General features: G+C 39.7%; 1 protein-coding gene across 2 annotated transcripts in view; it reads right to left on the minus strand.

Moving 5' to 3' along the window:
- Positions 1-5,756: 5,756 nt before the first annotated feature.
- Positions 5,757-21,147, minus strand: part of traf7 (TNF receptor-associated factor 7) — a 29,657-nt gene continuing 14,266 nt past the window's right edge. For both annotated transcript variants that reach the window (XM_050069334.1, XM_050069335.1), the window contains exons 15-22: positions 19,329-19,411; positions 19,180-19,219; positions 18,937-19,053; positions 17,322-17,444; positions 11,441-11,560; positions 10,409-10,540; positions 9,073-9,192; positions 5,757-8,758 (exon numbers count right to left, since the gene is read on the minus strand). In XM_050069334.1, coding sequence (XP_049925291.1) covers positions 8,744-8,758; positions 9,073-9,192; positions 10,409-10,540; positions 11,441-11,560; positions 17,322-17,444; positions 18,937-19,053; positions 19,180-19,219; positions 19,329-19,411 — 750 coding nt within the window. In that variant the 3' untranslated portion in view covers positions 5,757-8,743. The remainder of the gene's footprint in view (positions 8,759-9,072; positions 9,193-10,408; positions 10,541-11,440; positions 11,561-17,321; positions 17,445-18,936; positions 19,054-19,179; positions 19,220-19,328; positions 19,412-21,147) is intronic.

Below are 21,147 nucleotides of genomic sequence, written 5' to 3' on the forward strand. Positions count from 1 at the left end.
TGATAATCGTTGTCTGTGAGCTCCTGTAAAGCTGCTAGTCCTCATTATAAAAGTTCCCAGATATTGTTTTTGAGGCTAAACGCCAACAAAATGGACTGAAGCTGAATATTTTGTTCAATAAAAGCATTACATCCATCTTGTTTTAATAACTTTTGAATTTTGGACTTAACAATAATTTGGAGTTAAATGTTTTTGGAAACAATCCTACACAGCCTCGACTGGAATCCAATTCCAGTGTATTACAACCCTGACTCCAAAAAAATAAAAAACAAAAACAAATANACCCTGACTCCAAAAAAATAAAAAACAAAAACAAATAAATAAAAACAAAATGCAATAATTCCACAATCGTCCTTGACCAAGGTTCAGTTAAATATGGTAAAATGAAATATATTTAATGTTTAAATTTCGACTCTGATGTGTTGAATGCTCATTTACTCCATTATTATTATTATCATTTAATTATGTTTTTGTGCTTGTTTTAAACAGCGTCACGACTTCTTTGGAATCAGGATTGTACTGATAATATTAGTGTGATGTGATGTTGAACTGCAACTGTGCAGAAATACTGGGTTGAAACAGCATGAATAGGTTTGAAAAAAATACAAAAAAGCTGTGCAGGATCTGAATGCTGATTCAGAATTCAAATGTCAACGGTATAAATGAAGCTTTGAAGCTTCAGTCCATGTCTGACCTGTACAAATCAGCTTCACTATAACTCGCAGCATTCACAGACAAACACTTGTCTTTATCTGGACACTTTTTCCCCACAAATACAACATGCTAACGTTATTAGCACAAGCCTATGCCATTTTACATTGTATAAATTAGCCTAGCAGCTATTAATCTTTCCTCTACTCATATGAAGCCAGGGACAACAGCAACATTTAACAAAGGTAACGTTACAAAATTCAGCTCCATTACAACTCACAAGGTTCACTGACAAAACAACTGTCTGATACTAAACAGCTCTGCTCATATGAAGCCAGGATAAATCACACACAAGACTTAAAATGCTATTTTAGTGGAGGCTTTATTGTCTTCACAATTTATTGTTTCTTGTCTGTGAAATTGAGGGAAATGGTTTCAGCTTATAGAGACAGACAGGAGGTCTGCGTCACTGTGACGTGTAGTTACATGTCAGGGGTGTAGTGTACATCCTCTACATCATTTATGCTCCAAGGTTTACAACAGGAGCATAACTACAACCTCCTCCATCGTTGTCTTTGTTTGTTGTTGTCAGGAAGTTTTGAATCCTCCCTCTAGTGCGATCTAATGTAGTGGGCAGTGATGGAGACACTGTTTGAAATGAACATGTTTGTTTTTGTTGGTGAAGGGAGCAGAAATGAGCCTTTAAAATGCTGCATTTTTTTAAGGTCAGGGATCTCGCCGCTTCCCAGCATTGGAGGCTTGATGGGCGTGCCACTAATGCAGGATTTATACTTCTGCGTCGACGAACAGCCTACACTGTACTCTACGCCCTAGCCTGACGTGCACCTCCCCAGAAATGTAACTCCACGTCACGGTGACGCAGACCTCCTGCCTGTCTCTGTAAGCTGAAACCATTTCCCTCAGTGGAAACAAAGCTTTGATTTACTTTAATTTCACAGATAAGAAACAATAAATTGTGAAGACAATAAAGCCTCCACTAAAATAGCATTTTAAGTCTGGGTAAGCATGGATAGACTCAGGTAGAGACAGACAAGAGCCTCTTTTTGAACAGAAGAAACTGGCAAATGCAAATTTTAAATACGCTCTTAGATTTATTAAAAGGAATGAGAATTCTATGAGATCTGAGTCATTGGCTGAGAAGTTGCAAAATAATAGTTATACTGATTTCTGGAAAGAGATTAGAGCGATGAACAACTGCAAAATGTCCTTGCCAGCAAATATTGATGGAGCCAGTGGTTCAGATAAAATCTCCCAGATGTGGCAGAAACATTATTGTGAACTGTTTAACTGTGTTGGGAGGAATACTTTTGATGTGGGTGTTATTGATTATGATGAAGATGGTGTTTTTAATAAAGAGGTTCATTGTGTGGTCTCGGCTTTAGATGACAATAAATCATGTGGAGCTGATATGATAACTGCTGAGCATCTTAAATATGCCAGCAAAAAACTTTGCCCCCTGCTTACTATCTGTCTGACTGGCTTTTTAGTTCATGGGATTTTGCCTGACTCCATCCTATCTGTTTTATTAGTGCCTGTAATTAAGGACAAAGCTGGCAAAATAAGGGTCTGTCCCAAGACTCACACTTCCCCTAAAAATTAGCCCTAGGCCTTGTTTTTGGAGTTCCCGTGAAGGGCTAGGGCAGGCCTGGAATTTCATCATTTTAGGGGCAAGGGCACTTGGCCTTTGTGTTGTCAATTTTTTGAGGGCACAAAGGCCAAATGCCAGGGCAGCAAGGCCATAAAATAAAACAATGATTTTAATTCCACGTCCATAATGAATTTAATTTAAGGACTAAACTTTATTGTTGTTATTGTGATGTACTGTATTGTTTTTATGTATTGTATTATTCATTCTGTGTTGTTTTAAATGGTCTGTCCTGACTACAAGAAAAGTTTCCCTTTTGGGACAATAAAGTTACCTAACCTATCTTAAGGATGTACAACTATCTGTGAAATGAATAAATAGAACAAGCTCAAGTAATAATAATGAGTATAATAAGTAATAATGTGATTTATTTATTTAATAGCACTAATAAACCCAATGTGTTTTAAATATAGAACAACCAGGTTCATGTATTTATAAGCAAACAATCTTAAATATTAGGTCTAAATATTTTTTGAGTGTACATGATAAACGGATTCACTGAACAAGACTGGCTTACAATTATTTTTGATGTGTTGTTAGATAGCTAACAAACAAACAAACAAACTACAGCAGGGCTGTTCAATTACTATTTCAACTGGGCCGCATTTCAAAACCAGATCATGTCGACAGGCCACATTTTTGGCAGCGAGCAACAGATCCACTTTTTTTTTTTGCATACATAGCCTATATATATTTACACAGGCATGGCCCTCCTCAACATGATGTAGAAACAGACTAAAAGAGAGCTATCAATGCACAGAAGCATAATAAGTGACATTAACAGCATCTCCCTCTCTCCTCTCCTCTCCTCCACACACACACACACACACACACACACCTCACCTCCTGATGCTTTCCTTACAGGTCAGTTACACAGGATATAGTTTTGTACAGTCCATGGCAGCAACAGTCATGTTTACAACAACAGAGTCACCATTTAAAACCCAATAATATCTGACTGGAATATAAAAATTCCTCCTGACATCACAACACTGAGTGAAGAAAGTCATGTTATCTCAGCATGAAGACAAACATCAGTATCAGTCATTCATCCTGCTCTCTGTCCCTCCTCTACTGAGGACACTCACTGGCTGCAGGTTGCTGCCTCAGGTACATGTTCAGATAAAGTGTTAGCGTACACACACGCACACAACTTTCATTTTAGTTTAAGTCTGTAACACTTTGCTGTTAGCACCGCGATCGTAAATGATAATAGCGGTGAATGACAGACTGCAGACAGAGCAGATTGAATTGTATTGATAAAGTATTGGCTTGGCTGGCAGAGGTTTTATCGCACTTACTTACAGAGACATGTATGGATGTCCCGGCCGCCGATATTAGCCAAAAACGTGCATCGGCATCGGATCGGACTGCATGGAAAGATGCCGATCCAAGAACTCCAATCCAGTTTTTCATAGAATCCGATCCAGGTTTTCTGGCCAGCCCAGCGCTCCGCGATTCAAGCAGTCCATTCCAGTGATCCGCTCAAGCACTTACTATCAATCCAGCAGCAGCAGGCTGGCACTGACACTACAAAAATAACTGAAAAGGAAAGGCTGCATTGTTTGTTAAATGTCAACAATGTTTTGTGGTGTTAATCTATTTTTTATTTATTAGGGGGCCAAAGCACAAGTGTGTGTTAGACATTTTAAAGATTTCTTGTGTAGGATTTATTTTCTATTTATTAAGGGGCCAAAGCAAACCAGCTATATGTTTTATTTAATGTTAATGTTCAAGTTTAAAGTTTGTTTATTTAACCCTGTTAACAATAAACTGGTCAGTTTCTCATACCAACTGTTGCGGATCATTCTAACTAACCCGATTAAGTAGTTCTTGTTAGAGTAATATCGCTTGATCAAACCTTTTCTAACATGACTGACAACAAAATAAGTGAATATGTGTAATACGTGCTTGGATCAGATCGGTATCGGTATCGGCCAAAACTCAAGGCTGTAATATCGGTATCGGATCGGAAGTTAAAAAGCTGGATCGGGACATCCCTAGCAACAAGCATTTGTCGTCAACTAGAGTCATCTTGAAGTTATATTCCCTTCATCTGCACTGTGTCCCCACCGCTGCACAATGATGATACATGAAACCGAAACTTTAAAAAGTAACGCAGATAGTAGTGGAGCTTACTGTTATTACGGTGTTGATTAAATTTACCTCGGGTTGTTTAATACCGGGTCTCAGTACCGATCCCTGCCCGGGCGTTTGATGAGGTCTCCTGGTTGGCCGGTGATAGACTGGTGTCAAACTGTCGTTGCAGCCTGTCCGAGCGCTTCATGCTAGGCTCGAATTAAACCTACCACTGGTGATGTACGCATCGTCTCATTTGATGTTGCTCAATAAGACTCCAGAATGTCATCGCATTTTTTTCTCAATAGACGCAGGTGTCAAAGCCGTGTTGACAGGAAAGAGGCGGAGGAGAAAACCGCAAAATCACCTGGGGCAGTGTGGGCGGGGCATCAAGGCCACTGTGGCCTACAATGTAAATTGCACAATCTGTCTTGAGAGATTAGCATCTGACCAAATGTCTCCCCTTCTGTTCCTGAGATATGACGCTGTGTCGTGGCCAAAAAGTGTTTTATGCACAACATTATGATGTCACAGTGAAGTTGACCTTTGACATTTTGGATATAAAATGTCATCACTTCATTATTTGAACTCATTGCACATTTGCGTGAAGTTTTGCCATAATTAGTGTATGATTTCTTGAGTTTTGGCCAAAAACATGTTTTGACCTTTGATGAATTCTTATCAGAGTATTCTTCAGTCAATGTGGACGTTTGTGTCAAATTTAAAGAAAATCCCTCGAGGTGTTTGTCAGGTATTGTGTTCACGAGAATGAGACAGATGCAAGGTCACACTGTCTTTGACCTCTGGCCACCAAAATTTAATGAATTCATTGTCGAGTCCGAGTGGATGTTTGTGCCAAACTTGAAGAAATTCCTTCAAGGTATTCTTGTGATATCACGTTCACAAGAATGACACAGACAACGTCACAGTGAAACTGACTTTGTGCACAAAATTCTAATCACCGTGTTCTTCTGTCCAAGTGGACTTTCGTGACAAATTTAAAGAAATTCCTTCAAGGCATTCTTGAGATATTGCGTTCACGACTACCAGAAAACAGTATGCCTCTAGCTATGGCTATGGCCTACGCAGAGGCACAAAAACATGTTTTATGAGGTCACAGTAATCTTGACATCTGAATCTAATCACTTAATCATTTGTGCCAAAAATGACAAAATTCCCTAAAGGTGTTCTTGACATGTCATGTTCAGGAGAATGGGATGGACAGCCTGAAAACATGTCTCTAGTTATGGCTATGGTCGGCACAGAGGCGTTCTTGAGATATTGTGTTCATAACAATTTGAAAGATAGACGGAAAACCCAAAACACTGTTGAAATAAATAAATGAGACCGACAGCTGTCAAAGTGTACAACAGTTTTATTGATCAATGATCAACTCAGGCTTACATGAATACAAGTATACAAGGAATCACTGAAACTGTGACCAGTGAAGACACTTCCTCTCTTCCTCACCACCTTCCTCACCGAGGCTTCAGTGAGCAGCGGACAGATCTGCTCTGAGTGAAGGCAACATAACTCTCAACATCTGTAAAAACCTAACTCAGCCCACGTGTTTGAATTTGGCGTGGATGTGAATGATCTCATGAACTTAAAAACCACCCTCCCAGGCAGATCGAGTCAGTTTTCATATTGTCAACCCAATATGGGTCCTGAAATATAATTTTGGAGAGCAGGGCTTCACTTCAGCTCAATGGCACTTTGCTTCTGGGAGTTTGAAGGTTCATTACACACAATCACCTGCTGGCCTTCACCGTCAGTCCATCGAGGGTTAACAATCAGATTAATCTGTGGTTATGTTCATTCTAACCGGCTGAAGTTAGAGACCAGAGAGCGGGGAGGGGTCAGTCTTTCCTTTCCTTCCACACATATGGCACTCATTGAAACACACACACACACACACACACATATACACAACAACAGACACACACATGCACACAGACTGTCCTCCTCTCTCCGTCCCTCTCTGTTAATGTAGGCCAGTGTGAGTCATTCTGTCCAGGCTCGGCACTGTCTTATCTTACACCACTGTACAACCGTTAATGGCTCTGAATACAGCTCTATCATGGCACTAATATAAAACTCAGTAAATCTATAGATCTGTCATTCTCTTTAAAGTCTTCACTTATTAAAAGGTGATTTATAAAGGCTGGTTTCACAAAGGTCTGAGTGACAACCACGATGACTGAAGGGGGAGGAAATGTATCCTGAAATGAGCCAATGGTCATCCTCTGAACATCGTCAGCTGAGAGGCGGAAATGTAGATATTATTATTACACGAGCTGCTCTGAATCTTCAGTTTTATCCAGGCCAGATACTGACTGACATATGAGGGTGTCCTTTCTTTGATCGTATGTGTTTTCTTTCTTAAGTGGGATTTATACTTCTGCGTTGAACTGATGCCGTACCCTACACCACAGCCTGACGTGCACCTCCCCAGAAATGTAACTAGACGTCACAGTGACGCAGACCTCCTGTCTGTCTCTGTGAGCTGAAACCATTTCCCTCAGTGGAAACAAAGCTTTGATTTACTTTAATTTCATAGATAAGAAACAATAAATTGTGACGACAATAAAGCCTCCACAAAAATAGCATTTTAAGTCTTGTGTGTGATTTATCCTGGCTTCATATGAGCAGAGGAAATCTCTGCTAGGCTAATCTATACAATGTAAAATGCCATAGGCTTGTGCTAATAACGTTAGCATGTTGTATGTGTTTGGAAAACGTGTTTAGTATAAGACAGTTGTTTTGTCAGTGAACCTTGTGAGCTGTAATGGAGTCCAATTTTGTAATGCTACCTTTGTTAAATGTTGCTGTTGTCCCTGGCTTCATATGAGAAGAGGAAAAGTCCCCTAGCTGCTAGGCTAATTTGTACAATGTAAAATGCCATAGGCTTGTGCTAAAAACATTAGCATGTTGTATTTGTGGGGAAAATGTGTCCAGGAAAAGTACACAAATCAGCTGCCAGTTATAATGAAGCTGATCTGTGTACTTGTGTTTGACACTGTTTCTATTAAAACATGTTTAATGTGTGTTTAATGTGTGTTTTGAATCAACTACACTTTACAGCACTTCACAGAAACCTCCACCGCTAACTAGTGTTTTGGAGGTGTAACTGCAGAGTGACACAGACACACAACAGCATAGGCTCTTCATCAAGCTGACACACAATTATGAATCCCGCTTTATTTGTGCCAGTTGGTGGAAAATTCACCAACATGCAGATCTTTGCTGTTGATCAATCCGACTGTCGGGTACAATCCTGGCCTGTGGATACTTTTCTCATCCCAAAGGAAAAAAAATAGATTGCTGGTTGTTATTTAATCCTGGTCCAGTTCACACTGGCTTTTAATAAACAAACCAAGAGAAGTGAAGTCAAACAAGCTGACGAAACTTGGGGTGCTTTCACTGCAGTGTTAATTTCGTTGATGAAAACTATGATGAAAGTTTTTCCTCAATGACTTTTTTCCCCCTGACGAAAGCGGTACGATTACGAGCTAAAAATAAGTCTTGATAATAAAAACTAAGACTTGTAATTATCTTCAAATCCTGCACGAGTGACAGGATGGTAAACAGTCGGTGCCAGGGAGTGAGCAGCCCCCAGATGTGTGTCACTGTTTGAATGTAAAGGTAATCGCCGGTAAGTGTAGCTAAGGCTAGATAGCCTGCGAATTTTCTTTTTTTCTTCAGTTTCCTCCTCTTGGTTGTAAAAAGTCAGTGTGCCATTCATCTGGATAAAATAACCACGTCCCCATTTCAATTTCTTGCCATTGTTCTGGTGCATTCTGAGAAACACAACACATATATATGTGAAATGAGTGTGGTGTCACTCCATGTTTGTGAAATCAGCCCTTAGACTTATTTGAACAGTATGCATCAGGCATCATCAGTACAGTTCTTAAACGGCAGGTGCAGGAAGCAGGTAAGAGTCTGAAACCTCTCTGCTTCCTGTTCTGATTACAGGGCTGCAGCGTCCAGTCAGTCTTGGTTTTGGCGCAGTGCGGTGCAACTGTAAGGCAGCTCGTCTCATTTTGCGCCGTAATGCACTGGTGATGAGGTCACTAAGGAGCGTGACCTCGGAGCGACCCTCGACCGTGACCATCGGGTCGAGCCGTCAGAGGGTTTGTTTGAAGTTTGGAAAGCAACACTTAGTAAAATGGTTCCGATGCAGCTGGATTGTGAAGCGGTGGTTATTATGGAACTGTTAAATCACAATCAAAGAAGAAACGGATGTGGAGGAGGAAATCACGTGGAAAGGTTACCGTTCATACCGTCCGTCTTACACAACAAAGACATGTGGCGTTGAATGGACTCCTGCACAGCGAACTTTGTTTAGCACGTCCACACCTGAGGGAGACACACAGAGAGAAATCACTTTAGACGGTCCAACAAAGTTACAACACATCATAAAATGAAGTCATAAAATAAAAGCACAGTGTAATTATGTAACGTCACTCAGACCGGGATGGGAAGGAAAGATCAAGAAGGATACACTGTGAGATTCAGTCAGAGGAGCTACAAAAATATATGAACTTATTTCAGAGTGCTTTGGGTGTTCGTGCGAACTACAGTGAACCTGCAGCTGGCCGGACTGAGCACCAGAGCAGAGGAACAAACAGATACAGATGTTCAGCAGCGGATGGAGAAGTGGCGTTTGGTACCTTGACGGTGCTGTCGACGGCTCCAGAGAAGAGGCGCCCTCTGGAGACGGCTAGAGCTGTTACACTGCCCTGGTGTCTCAGCAGTGTCTGGGTACAGATCATGTTGTCCATGCTCCACACCTAGGAAACACACACACAACATTTCAACCATGTTTCATCATAAGACAGAAGTGTGTCAGTGCCTTTCCTCTCAGTTCACTGCTCTGGAGCGGTATGCTAATTGCTAACCCAATTAAATCACAATATTACTGTCAATTAACTAACACACATGAAACATGACACAACAAGAACATGTTATATCTTTATTAAAAGTTCAATGTGTAATAGCGACACATTGGGTGCTTCGATTGTCAGTATCCAACGGCCGAGAAATGAGACTCAATGATCGACTATGTTTCTCCAGAATTATACACTAAACTTTTTTGATTATTATTTTTGGGGCTTTTTGCCTTTAATTGACAGAACAGTGTGAAACAAGGAGAGAGAGAGAGAGAGAGAGAGAGAGAGAGAGAGAGAGAGAGAGAGAGAGAGAGTGGGGGGATGACATGCAGCAAAGGGTCGCAAGCCGGAGTCGAACCCACCTCTGTACATGGGGCGCAGGCACTATCCACTACGCTACCGATGCCCCAATTATACACTAAACTTTCAACTTTTTCACCCGACCTTATCAATATCATTCTTGTAGAGTCCGGAGGAGTATTATTGGATCAGAGCCTGTCTTTCTGTTTCTGTCAGGAGGTGCAGCTGTATCAGCAGGAGAGCTGCTGGTGCTCTGACCAGGACGAACTGCTAGCCAGACTCAGGTTGGGAGGTGCGCAGGGTCCAAAATTAACCCTCACCAAGCTCGCTGTTTAGCCAGTAAATCTCAGAAGAGTATCCGCCAAATGGTAAACGGTAAATGTTTGCATCAAAATAGTGTTTCTGTGTCGTCTACAGTCACGATACTTCTGTGCTCTGTGTCAGAGACGAGTTTCACCCTCACACAGTAACAGGGACTTCATGGTGCATTCAGGTGCTCCTTGTAAACTCTGAAATCTATATTGCTTTGTATGGCAAAGGCAAAGCCCTACTTGGACAGATTAACTGATTACACCTCATGGGCGTACGTCACTGTCATGGTTGGTTACGAGTGACAGATTTCCCTGTGCAGTTACAGGGGAAACACTTTATTTTAAACACTTACTTAACTTGTCCGTTGTCCTCTTATTAATACAAACCATCTCCATGATAATAGTACCTTTAAGTACACACGCATCATCATAATGAAGTGTCTTCCATCTTTCCACACCCACACAAGACACACACACAGAGAAAGGAACATGCGTTCTGTCCTCACCCTGAGCGAGCGGTCGTAGGAGGCGCTGAACACTTTGGTCTGGTCAGGGGTGGAGATGACGGCAAGAGCATACACTGTTCCCACGTGACCTGTCAGAGTCCTCACCTGCTCTTTAGACTCAATGTCCCACACCTGGAGAGAAGACACAAGCTCCTTCATCATCATCATCATCATCATCATCATCATCATCATCGTTAACTCTTTGAACTCTGCAGCAGAAATGGTCCACCCTAAAATCTGTACAACCTGAACTAAAAGGTTACATAAGTCAATAAACCATAATAACTTATTAAAGTATTGAAAATGTGTCAAACAAAAAAATCTGACATGTTTTTTCATCAGATTTTGCAAAATAAAAACACAAAACATTTTAATCCAAAAGATTTTTAAATGTAGAAACATGAACAAAATATTTCTTAACACTCCCTACATTACTTGAACTATAGACATGATTCAGTTTTTGAGATATGCTTGTTTCTATGAGCACAGTGCAGAGGCATTGTGACAGATTCATCTTTCATCCCTCTGGTGCCATTGCACATTTTCGCACCACATGTTAAGTAGCGCAATGACGCCATTACAAGCGTACATTTACATGACATGGAAGACAGAATTCTGCAAAAAGAATGAATGTTCCAGCTGTTGTGTTTTTAATTTTAGATTGAGATATACAGGATTATGCAAACAATGATCTCTCTGTTTGCGGGATGTTCATTTTAAAAGGTTAAAACACGGGCATCACAGCGGTCTGCCAGTGTCCGAGAGAGCAGGTTTGAGCTGTGCGACAGCTGAAGCGAGCGGCTGCTTAACTTTGGTCTGGTGCACATTCTGGTCATCCTCACGTCTAAGTGTTAATATAAGCCCTATGTGAATATATCTGTGCACTCAGAGGTAAAAAAAAGAGAAAAGCTGAGCAGAGCTGGAGCCAGAAACGACCTCATGCCTTCGAGAGAGGGCGAGACACTTGGACACAAATTAAAACAGAAAAAACAAAAACAAAACCTATCCTGTGTGTGTGTGTGTCCCTCTTACATGGATGAGGTTTTCATAGGTGCCACAGACAATGTGGTGATTGGTGACGGCGATGGAGTAGACGCTGCCGCCACTGGTCTGCAGGACGTGGACACACTCCAGAGAACGGATGTCCCAGATCTGACAGACGGGGGAGAGAAGGAGAGAAGGAGTCAGAGAGGAGGGGAGGATGAAAAAGAGACAGAAGAGGACACACTCACACATGATATCAGCAGTGGAAAAAGTGAGCTCTTCAGCAGCTGCAAGTTGTCAATTTTTATCTCCATGGCAACACAGAGTGGAGTGATCGCTACTTTAATCGGCCGGTCTGGCTGACCAATCACAACACAGCACGGAAAACACACCACAGGATGCAGCAGAGAGACAGAGATGATAATGAAGATAATACTCTTTCATATATCGTCTGTCTCTGCCTCACACACACAAAAGGCCAAGCGTCACATGTATGACGAGGCAGAGCTCATGTTCCTGTCACTGATCATCGGTGGCTGCAGCTATCACTGGATGAATCATTGTTATTAAAAGCTGACAGACACTAAAACACTATTGTATAGCTGAGGGGAACTACAAAGTTATAATCTGAAGGTGACTTCCACATTACACAGTCGTCTGATTCATTGTTAATAACACTAGAAATACTGCTTCATGGTTGTATGACTCCGCCCACCAGTCCACCCTGTGGTTGTATGACTCCGCCCACCAGTCCAGTGTCTCTGACAGTCTCCATCCATGTCAGTGAAAACATGGATGCTTCACACACAGAAGATCTATACAATCAGCACAGTTTCAAGATTAGAGTCACCAATTCAGTATCTGACCAAATGTCTCTCCTTCTGTTCCTGAGATATGACGTTAAAACATGATGATGTCACAGTCAAGCTGACCTTTGACCTTTTCACCTTCATTATTTCATCCTGTTAGACATCTGTGTCAAGTTTTGTCACAATTAGTGGATGAATTATTTCAAGTTTTTGCCAAAAACATGTTTTGTGAGGTCACACTGACCTTTGACTTTCATCCACCAAATTCTTTTCAGTTTATTCTTCAGTCAATTGGGCATTCGTTTAAAATTTGATTAAAGTCCCTTAAGGGGTTCTGGAGATGTCACGTTCACTCGAATGAAAAGATGCAAGGTCACAGTGACCTTTGAAGTGGATATTTTTGCCAAATTTGGGGAAAGTCCCTCAAGGTGTTGGTGAGATATTGCGTTCATGAGAATGAGACAGATGCAAGGTCACACTGACCTTGACCTTTGACCACCAAAATCTAATCAATTCATTGTTGAGTCCAAGTAAATGTTGGTGCCAGAAATGATAAAAATCCCTCATGGTATTTTTGAGTTATCACGTTCACAATGACACAGACAAGGTCACAGTGACATTGACCTGCGAGCACCAAAATGGAATAAGTTCGTTATGGGGTCAAAATTAAAGAAATTCCCTTAAGGGGTTCAGGAGATATACTATTCACGAGAATGAGACAGATGCAAGGTCACAGTGACCTTGACCCTTGCAGCGGATATTTGTGCCAAATTTAAAGAATTCCCTCAAGGTGTTTTGGAGATACTGCATTTACGCGAATGAGATGGATGCAAGGTCACACTAACCTAGACTTTTGACCACCAAAATCAATTTATTGTTGAATTCAAGGGGATATTTGTGCCAAAAATCAAGGTATTCTTGGGATATTTACCTTGACTGTATATATTCTGTGTATTATCTATTTAGGTTACTATATATATTGTGTAAATAATCTTGTTTAGGTTATAATATATATATATATATATATATATATATATTTATTTTTTGTTAATAATCCTGTTTATTTGAACTGTATATTTGTAAATAATCTTGTTAGATTTCTTATATTTTCACTTATCTTTCCACTCTTGCAAGGAGCACCTGTAGCGCAAATAATTTCCCCTCGGGGATCAATGACGTATTTCTGATTATGATTATCTTCACAAGAATGACACAGACATGGTCATAGTGACCTTGACCTTTGACCAACAAAATGGTCGTCATAGAAACTTATCTTCAAAGTCCAAGTGTACGTTTGTGCCAAATTTGAAGACATTCCCTCAAGGCGTTCTTGAGATATTGCGTTCATGAGAAAGGGATGGACAACCTGAAAACATAATGCCTCTGACTGTGGCCGGCGCAGAGGCATAAAACCATGTTTTATGAGGTCACATTGATCTTAACTCCTGATCTTTGACCTCCAAAATCTCACCACCAAGTCCAAGTGGGCGTTTGTGCCAGATTTGAAGACTTTCCCTCAAGGCGTTCTTGAGATTATTTCAGTTTTGTTTCATCTCTACAGTGAGACCTCACTGGTCTCATTAAAGTGAATGACTCAAGTGCATTTTTGTCGCAGTACTATTGTTGGTCTGAACATGACGTAAATGACATATCAAACGTTAAAATCTATCCTGTGAGCTTTGCCAAAAAGCATCTTCCTTTCTCTGCTCCAACCTTCCTGTCTTCCTGTTTCTGTATCCAGTAAAGACTAAAATACCAACAGAGAATCCTCGGCAGTCTGATTAATTACAGGGGAAACTTTTAAATCATGCCAACTGCCAACTATTTCTGACACACAGTACACTGGCAGCCACTGTGTATAAACTGCTAATGAGTCCAACTTTAAAAATACAAACTAGGAGACATCAATTTCTTGCATTTTTAAAAAGAAGTCGGTGGTGTCAAAGTTATTTAATTGCTAAAATGTTCAAAGGGATATTTTTCACTGGATACTGGCAACATTTGTCACAGCAATTTCTGCAGCAAAACATTTTCTAAACGGCGTCTCTGGGTAAGTAATGGCTGGAGATGAACTGCTCGGCTTATAAGCTTCATGAAAAGGAGCTCAGTTTACTTTATCTGTCCTTTCATCTCTCCTTCCTCCTCCTTCATTCTTCCACAGACATCCCTCATTCCCAAAACCAGGCTCCTCTCTGTGCTTTCTGTTCTGTCCTACTCTTCATCTCTCCATGACGTCCCTGAGGTATTCATTAGTGACCGACTCCGGCAAAACAGCGGGACACAAACACACACACACAGAGTTGTACACACACACCCACACACACAAAGTGCTTTCAACAAAGGCAGTGAATGAAGATGGCACAAAGTCCTTCTTTATATAGCGAGGATAGAACCCCAATTACTGACGACAACACTGCTTTCACTGCACACACACACACACACACACACACACACACACACACACCTAATTTCACAGTTACAGTAACAAGTGGGGCTGAGACGATTCCTTGAGAAACTCATTGATGCAAATTATTTACATCGAAACTTCTTTAAAACCATATATCTACATACAACGCACTGTGTTTTGCACGGATGATCATTCCTGTGGCACAACACACTGACACTGTGGACAGGTGAGTTAGGGGCGTGCCATGTCATCTCGTTCACAATATACCGGTATGATTTTTAATATGATATGAAAAAGGTATATTGTGATACTCGCAATATCTTGACAAGTTGACATATTGATGTCATACTGTTACCCACGGCAACAACAAGCATGGCTGAGAGCAAAATTATGACCGACTCCTTGGTGGTTCCAAAAAGAGGAGCAGCTTCAGTAGTGTGGAATAACCTGTGGCGTAAAACTACTGTGTAAAACTAGATCACTTATTCTGTTGCAATTCTGTTTTCTTCAATTAAAAAATAAAAAAAAAATCACTAATTTATCACATCATCAAGAATATCGTTATCGCAAAAATACCCTGTAACATTGTGATGTTATTTTTAGGCCATATCGTCCACCCCTAGGTGATTTACAGCAAAATTGCAAAACTGTGCAAGAGAGAGAAAATCGTGAGGAGCAAAGAGAAGAGACGGGTCAGAGAAAATGACAAAGTGTCCAAAGTTTAGGATCATTTCAAGCTGAAACAAAACAAAAACTCTATATAGTTTGTCTGTTGTGAAACTAAACTAGCTTACAACAATAACACAACGTCAGTGTTTCAGCATCTCAGCAGAAAGAATCCAGTCTACAGACCCGACACAAGGTAACGTTAACGTGTTATTTTGTCTTCTGTATATTTATTATTCCTCTTTAAGAAAGCAAAATTGTTTCCTATTCAATGATTTGATTTATCAGTGGGTTAATTGGTAGAATACTCAAATACTAAGATAGTCAATAGCCCACACACATTGATGCATGATGTATTTAAACGTATGTATCAACCAACAGGACGGGTCACAGTGTTCTGTGCTGATCGCTCCCTTAAACTAATAAACTGCAGAAGTTTATTTCTAGGTGACTCTACATAACAATGAGGCCAGTATAAACTCTTTCCACCTTCCTCCAGCTTTTCATTTGTCTTTGCTCTGACTCCAAAATTAACACCAGCCATCTTCCAAATCCCACTCAAATCTGTCACTGGCAGATAAATCTGTGGCACCACCTGCCAAACACAGCACTTCCAAATCTTCATTCTGCTGCACCTCGTGACAAAACTAAAACTTCATCAGGAGAAATATTCAGATAACAATATCGATGGCTATGCTGCCTAGTAAAATAGTTATCATATCAATAATTACATATCCAGTTTCCCATTGTAGCACAACACATACAGTTCACAGTGACAGCGGTGACAAATTAAACACATTTAAAACCTACTACTGTAAATAAGAAGGTAGATGCCACATGCCAACGTTTGATACTTAATTTGAAGCAAATAAACACACTTTAATCCATTTCTTACACTTTTGCTCTTGTTAAATAACACTTAATATTATCCTTTTTATTTTTGTTTATTTTTTAACATGAACTGTATTATTTTTTATTAATCTACTTTTAATTAATTTTAACTTAATTTTTTTATCACTATCACCATGTCTCCATTTTATTGCATTTTTATCTTTATTTATTTTTATTTTGTATCTATTTGCATTATTAAATATTGTTTAATGTATATTTAATATTTTATTTATTTATTTTTGCTTGTTTTAACTTTACTTTTATTGTTATTTATATTTTGTATTTATTTCTCATTATTTAACATAATTATGTAATAATTAATATTAATCTGTAATATTTTTATTTATCTTAATTTAAGTCTTTATTTCACTTAATTTTTCTGTTTTAATTTTCTTTTACTTTATTTATTTATTTATATGATCTTTTTTGTTTATTTCTTTATGTGAATTGTATTGCATTGTACTTTTTACTTATTTACTTTTTATTAATTTTTACTTGGATTTTTTTTATTACTATCACCATGTCTCTATTTCACTGCATTTTTATCTTTTTTTTTTAATCTATATATTGTATTTATTTTCAATATTAATTATTTCATGCAATAATTAGTATTTTATTCATTTATTTTGTTTGTTGTTAAGTTTTATTACTATTTATCTTTTGTATATATTTCTTCTTATTAAATAGAATTATTTATTAATTTACATTTCTTTTTATTACTATTTTTTATTTATTCTAATTAAGTCTTTATTTTACTTACTTTTTAAAATTAATTTATTCATTTTTGTCATTATCATATTATCTTCTTTATAAGTGAGCCTTTTTTGCTTTTTTTTATTATCACGATTACTATCTCTCTTTCTCTCCGTGTACAGAGGTATTTGCATGTCTTTTTATTAGTCCGGAAATGAGCGTTAAAAACCTAAACTATAACACTCAACTACTGATTCATGAGTGCCCTGAAATATTGAATAAACAAAACTGCAGGGAACAACAGCTTCATGCACACTGCTGCAGCATGTGGACAAAATCCAAAACTTGACAGGCCTGCTGTGTCTGGTTATGGATGTTAAGCTATGACTTAATAATCAGAGTATGAATAAATTCTGTGTGTGTATGTGTGTGTGTGTGTGTGTGTGTCCACCCCTCCACCTACCTTGATGGTCTGATAGGAGCCGCTGTACAGGTGGTTCTGAGAGGCCACCAGTGCTCTGACCCAGTGATTCAGACCCGTCAGCTCCTTCTTCAGCTTCAGCTCCGTACCCACGATGTCCCACACCTACACACACACACACACACACACACACACACACACACATATATGGGTGAACATACACAGAAAGGCCTCACTCATTTTCACAAATTTAAGACTATCTAATGACTTTTGAGGCCTAATTGTTGTAACACTGGATTTGGCACGTGACTTTCTTGCATTTTATTTTGTTACTATTTCATATCTCATGTACTTTGTCTTTTTTTTTTTTTAAATAGTTTGATCTGTTTCTCTGAGTAGCTCTAAGTGACCAAAGTAGATTCCTCCAGAGTGTAGCTCTGCTGTAGTTTAACTTTTTTCCAGTATGACGTAAGTGGTGGCTTTCAAAGCTATGACTCCAATGTAGCTTCCCCAACACTATTAAATACTTTACACACACACACACACACACACACACACACACACACACTCAGAGAACACTGAGCCAAGCTGTGGTGAATAAGTTATAAAGTGAAGTGCCTGATGTCACTGAGCTGAAATAGAGAGAAGCTGGATGACGGGAGGAGGAGGAGGAGGAAGAGGAGGAGGAGTGGAGTTGGGTAAGAAAGGAAAGTCCCTGTGTAAAAGGACTGACATCACACACACAAACACACACACACACACACACACACACACACACACACTTACTTACTTACAGAGCACCACAATTGTCCCATTCCCCTCTCTCCCTCGCTTGTAACCATGGTAACAAAGACAAGGCTACAGCCGTTGCTCCTGACTGTCTGCCTCTCCTCACTGAGCAACATTTATACACTCATCTTCTGAGTCAAAACCTAAATGGTAACTTTTTCAACCTGGACTCTATTTTCTCGTGTTTTTGTTTCTAAGACGACTCAGAGACTCATGGGAACAATTATTTTTGAAACTGGTCCAGCATTGAGTAGAGCGCTGCAGCCGGCAGCGGCAACACAAGCTGCAAACACTCGAGGAATTTGTGCACCGTCAATTGTGTGTTTGTTTTTGTCACTGACAGGGTCAGATTGTTCTTCTCTGTGTCTGACAACATTATGGAAATGATCCCTACAGAGACAGACCTGTTTGCTAAAGAGTAAGATCCTTTTTGTTCAACCAGAAACAGCCACGAAATCAAACTCACCAGACTCCAATTAAATAAACTGTAATTTCATCACTGTGAAACACACTTTATTTAAAGCCGACAAAAACAAAATAAAAATCAGAAAAGCTGCCTTGGTTCATCTTCTCACTGTTCCAACAATCTCCAACTGTGGTTTGGTTAAAATAAACCCTTAATTAACCCAGGTAGATGTGAGACTGTGCTGAATCTATACACGCTAAAATGACCATTTATTTAAATGGAGTCTGGTGGGTTTGGAAACAGTGATTTTGGGGCTGTTTCTGGTTAAACAAAGAGGACCTAAAAGGTCTATCTCTGTAGGGATCCTTTCCATAATGTCGCCAGATACTTTGTGATTAAAAAAATAATGATAATGATGAAACAAAAAATGCACTGTCTGATACATGATGAACATAGCTGCACCTTAATGGCCTTGAGGGAGCCGCTGAACAACATGTTGTGGGAGGAGACCAGCGTACAAACAGGGTTGTCATGAGCACGGATAGTATTGACTTTCTGCAGGGTCTGGATGTCCCACACCTACACAAGATGCACAGCAGCAAGGCACAAAACAGGAAATCAAAAACACAACTAGCATGTGGAAAGTATTCACACTGCATGAGTTTGCCGGTAAAAAGAGGAAGCAGGGAGGTGAGTGTCACTTACGATGATGGTGCAGTCTGCAGAGCCGCTGTACAGCCGGTTTCTACAGAGACAACAAATACCAACGAGTCATGCTTTGGGGGAAAGGCTGGTCATTCCCAGCTGATGTGTATCTAATGATCACAGCGTGTTGTTACAGTGCATTTTATTACCCTTGGATACACAGCGCCAGGACGATGCCGTCATGACCCTCGAGGGTTTTCTGACACTTGTAGGTGGTGCAGGTGTCCCACACCTGAGGGAAGACAGGAGACAGATTAAAAAGAGTTAACTGTTGTGTTGGTTTGCATCTTAAGGTCTTTTTTTAGTTCACGTCCACTAAAGGTGTCTTCTCATTAGAGATGTCACAAGAAGCGATCAGTACAAAGCTGATGCCAAAATTATAAAACATGACGTACTCGTTTTCTTTGGTACCAAAGGGCCAGTACCTGATATGTCGATGGGGCAGCATATACGCCTAGAAGTGTGCTAGTTTACTGTTAACTGCAAAAAAAGAACAAGAAGGAGAACGCCGACCAGCAAAACAGCAACATATGGAAGAGAAGCAGCGACAGGTCCACCTCGACTCCATAAAAAGAAAAGTGTTTTTTTCCTGAGGTCAGCATATTTTGTTAATCCTTTGCGATGGGAGCGCAGCATATTTACACTCTGCTACAAACATCATCAGCGTAATGAGGCGTTGAGTAGCTATTCTGCACTGACCGCTGCACATTTGGAGCTTTTTTTCTGGCCGCTGAGAGCTGAATGATGTTCAATTCTGGGGAAAACACTGCGCTCGTCACGGCTTCGCGTACCACAGAGACCATCCGTGACATCTTATATGTACAAGAGCTGAACAACAATGATGGAGGAGAAATATCTTAGTATACTTTGCACTATATCAATATATGTTTCCTTTAGGGCCCGACCGATATGGATTTTTTGGGGCCGATGCCGATTCCGATATTATGGAATAAAAAAATCCGATAACCAAAACGATTAAATTTTTACGTTTTTCAATTTAAAAAATCCTGAGATACCTGCTTTTGATGGCTTAAATATAGTTCAAACACTCGTTACAAAGATATAAACTGAAGGAAGAACATTTTACTATTTTCAAATACTTTTATTATCAGAAATTGTGTGGAACAAGCAGCATATGAACAATTTGAACACAAATAAATCAAAAATGTGATGTGCAAAAAGGCAGTAACCCTCTGGGAAGTAAAATAATCATGCAAAAGGCAGTAACCCTCTGGGAAGTAAAATAATCATGCAAAGTCTACATGAATTAAGACATTCACATGTATGTTCACAGTACCAGAGTTCTTCTTATTATTATTATTGCCAATTTAACAGAGGTAGGTTATAGTGCAAAAAGTAACACAAGGACATCATTTCTAAGTAAAACACCATATTCCCTGCATTTTATTAGTGATGAAAATATAAGTGTTAACATCGGTTTCAATCGGCCAACTTTTGGCTGATTGCCGATTATTCTCTAATGGCTATAATCGGCCAACAAATCGGTCGGGCCCTAGTTTCCTTGCCTAGAAAATCTCATGAACACACACAGACTATTACTCAACATTTGAGGCTGATCATGTGGGATCAAAAATAAAAATTTAATTTTTTTTTTTTTTTTTTAAGATTTTTTTGGGATTCTTTTTGCCTTAAATGGATGTGTAGATGACACACAGCAAAGGGCTGCATACTGGAAATGAACATGCTGCCACGAGGCAAGGACAATGCAGTCATATATGGGATGCCCGCTCTACCCACCCAGCCACCAGATGCCCCAAAATTTGAATTAAAGGGAAATTTCAGTTTATTTCAACCTGTCTCCTATCGTCCTAAATTTGTTTCAAATGACTAGTGACATAAAAATAATAGTTAGCATGTTAGCCGTTAGCCTAGATACAGCCGGGGCGCATAGTAGCGTCAGACCTGTTAAAACGTAAGTGAACGGGCAACCTTCAAGTGCAAAGTTAG

This window comes from Epinephelus moara, chromosome 18 (assembly GCF_006386435.1).
Source record: "Epinephelus moara isolate mb chromosome 18, YSFRI_EMoa_1.0, whole genome shotgun sequence".
NCBI lineage: Eukaryota > Metazoa > Chordata > Actinopteri > Perciformes > Serranidae > Epinephelus > Epinephelus moara.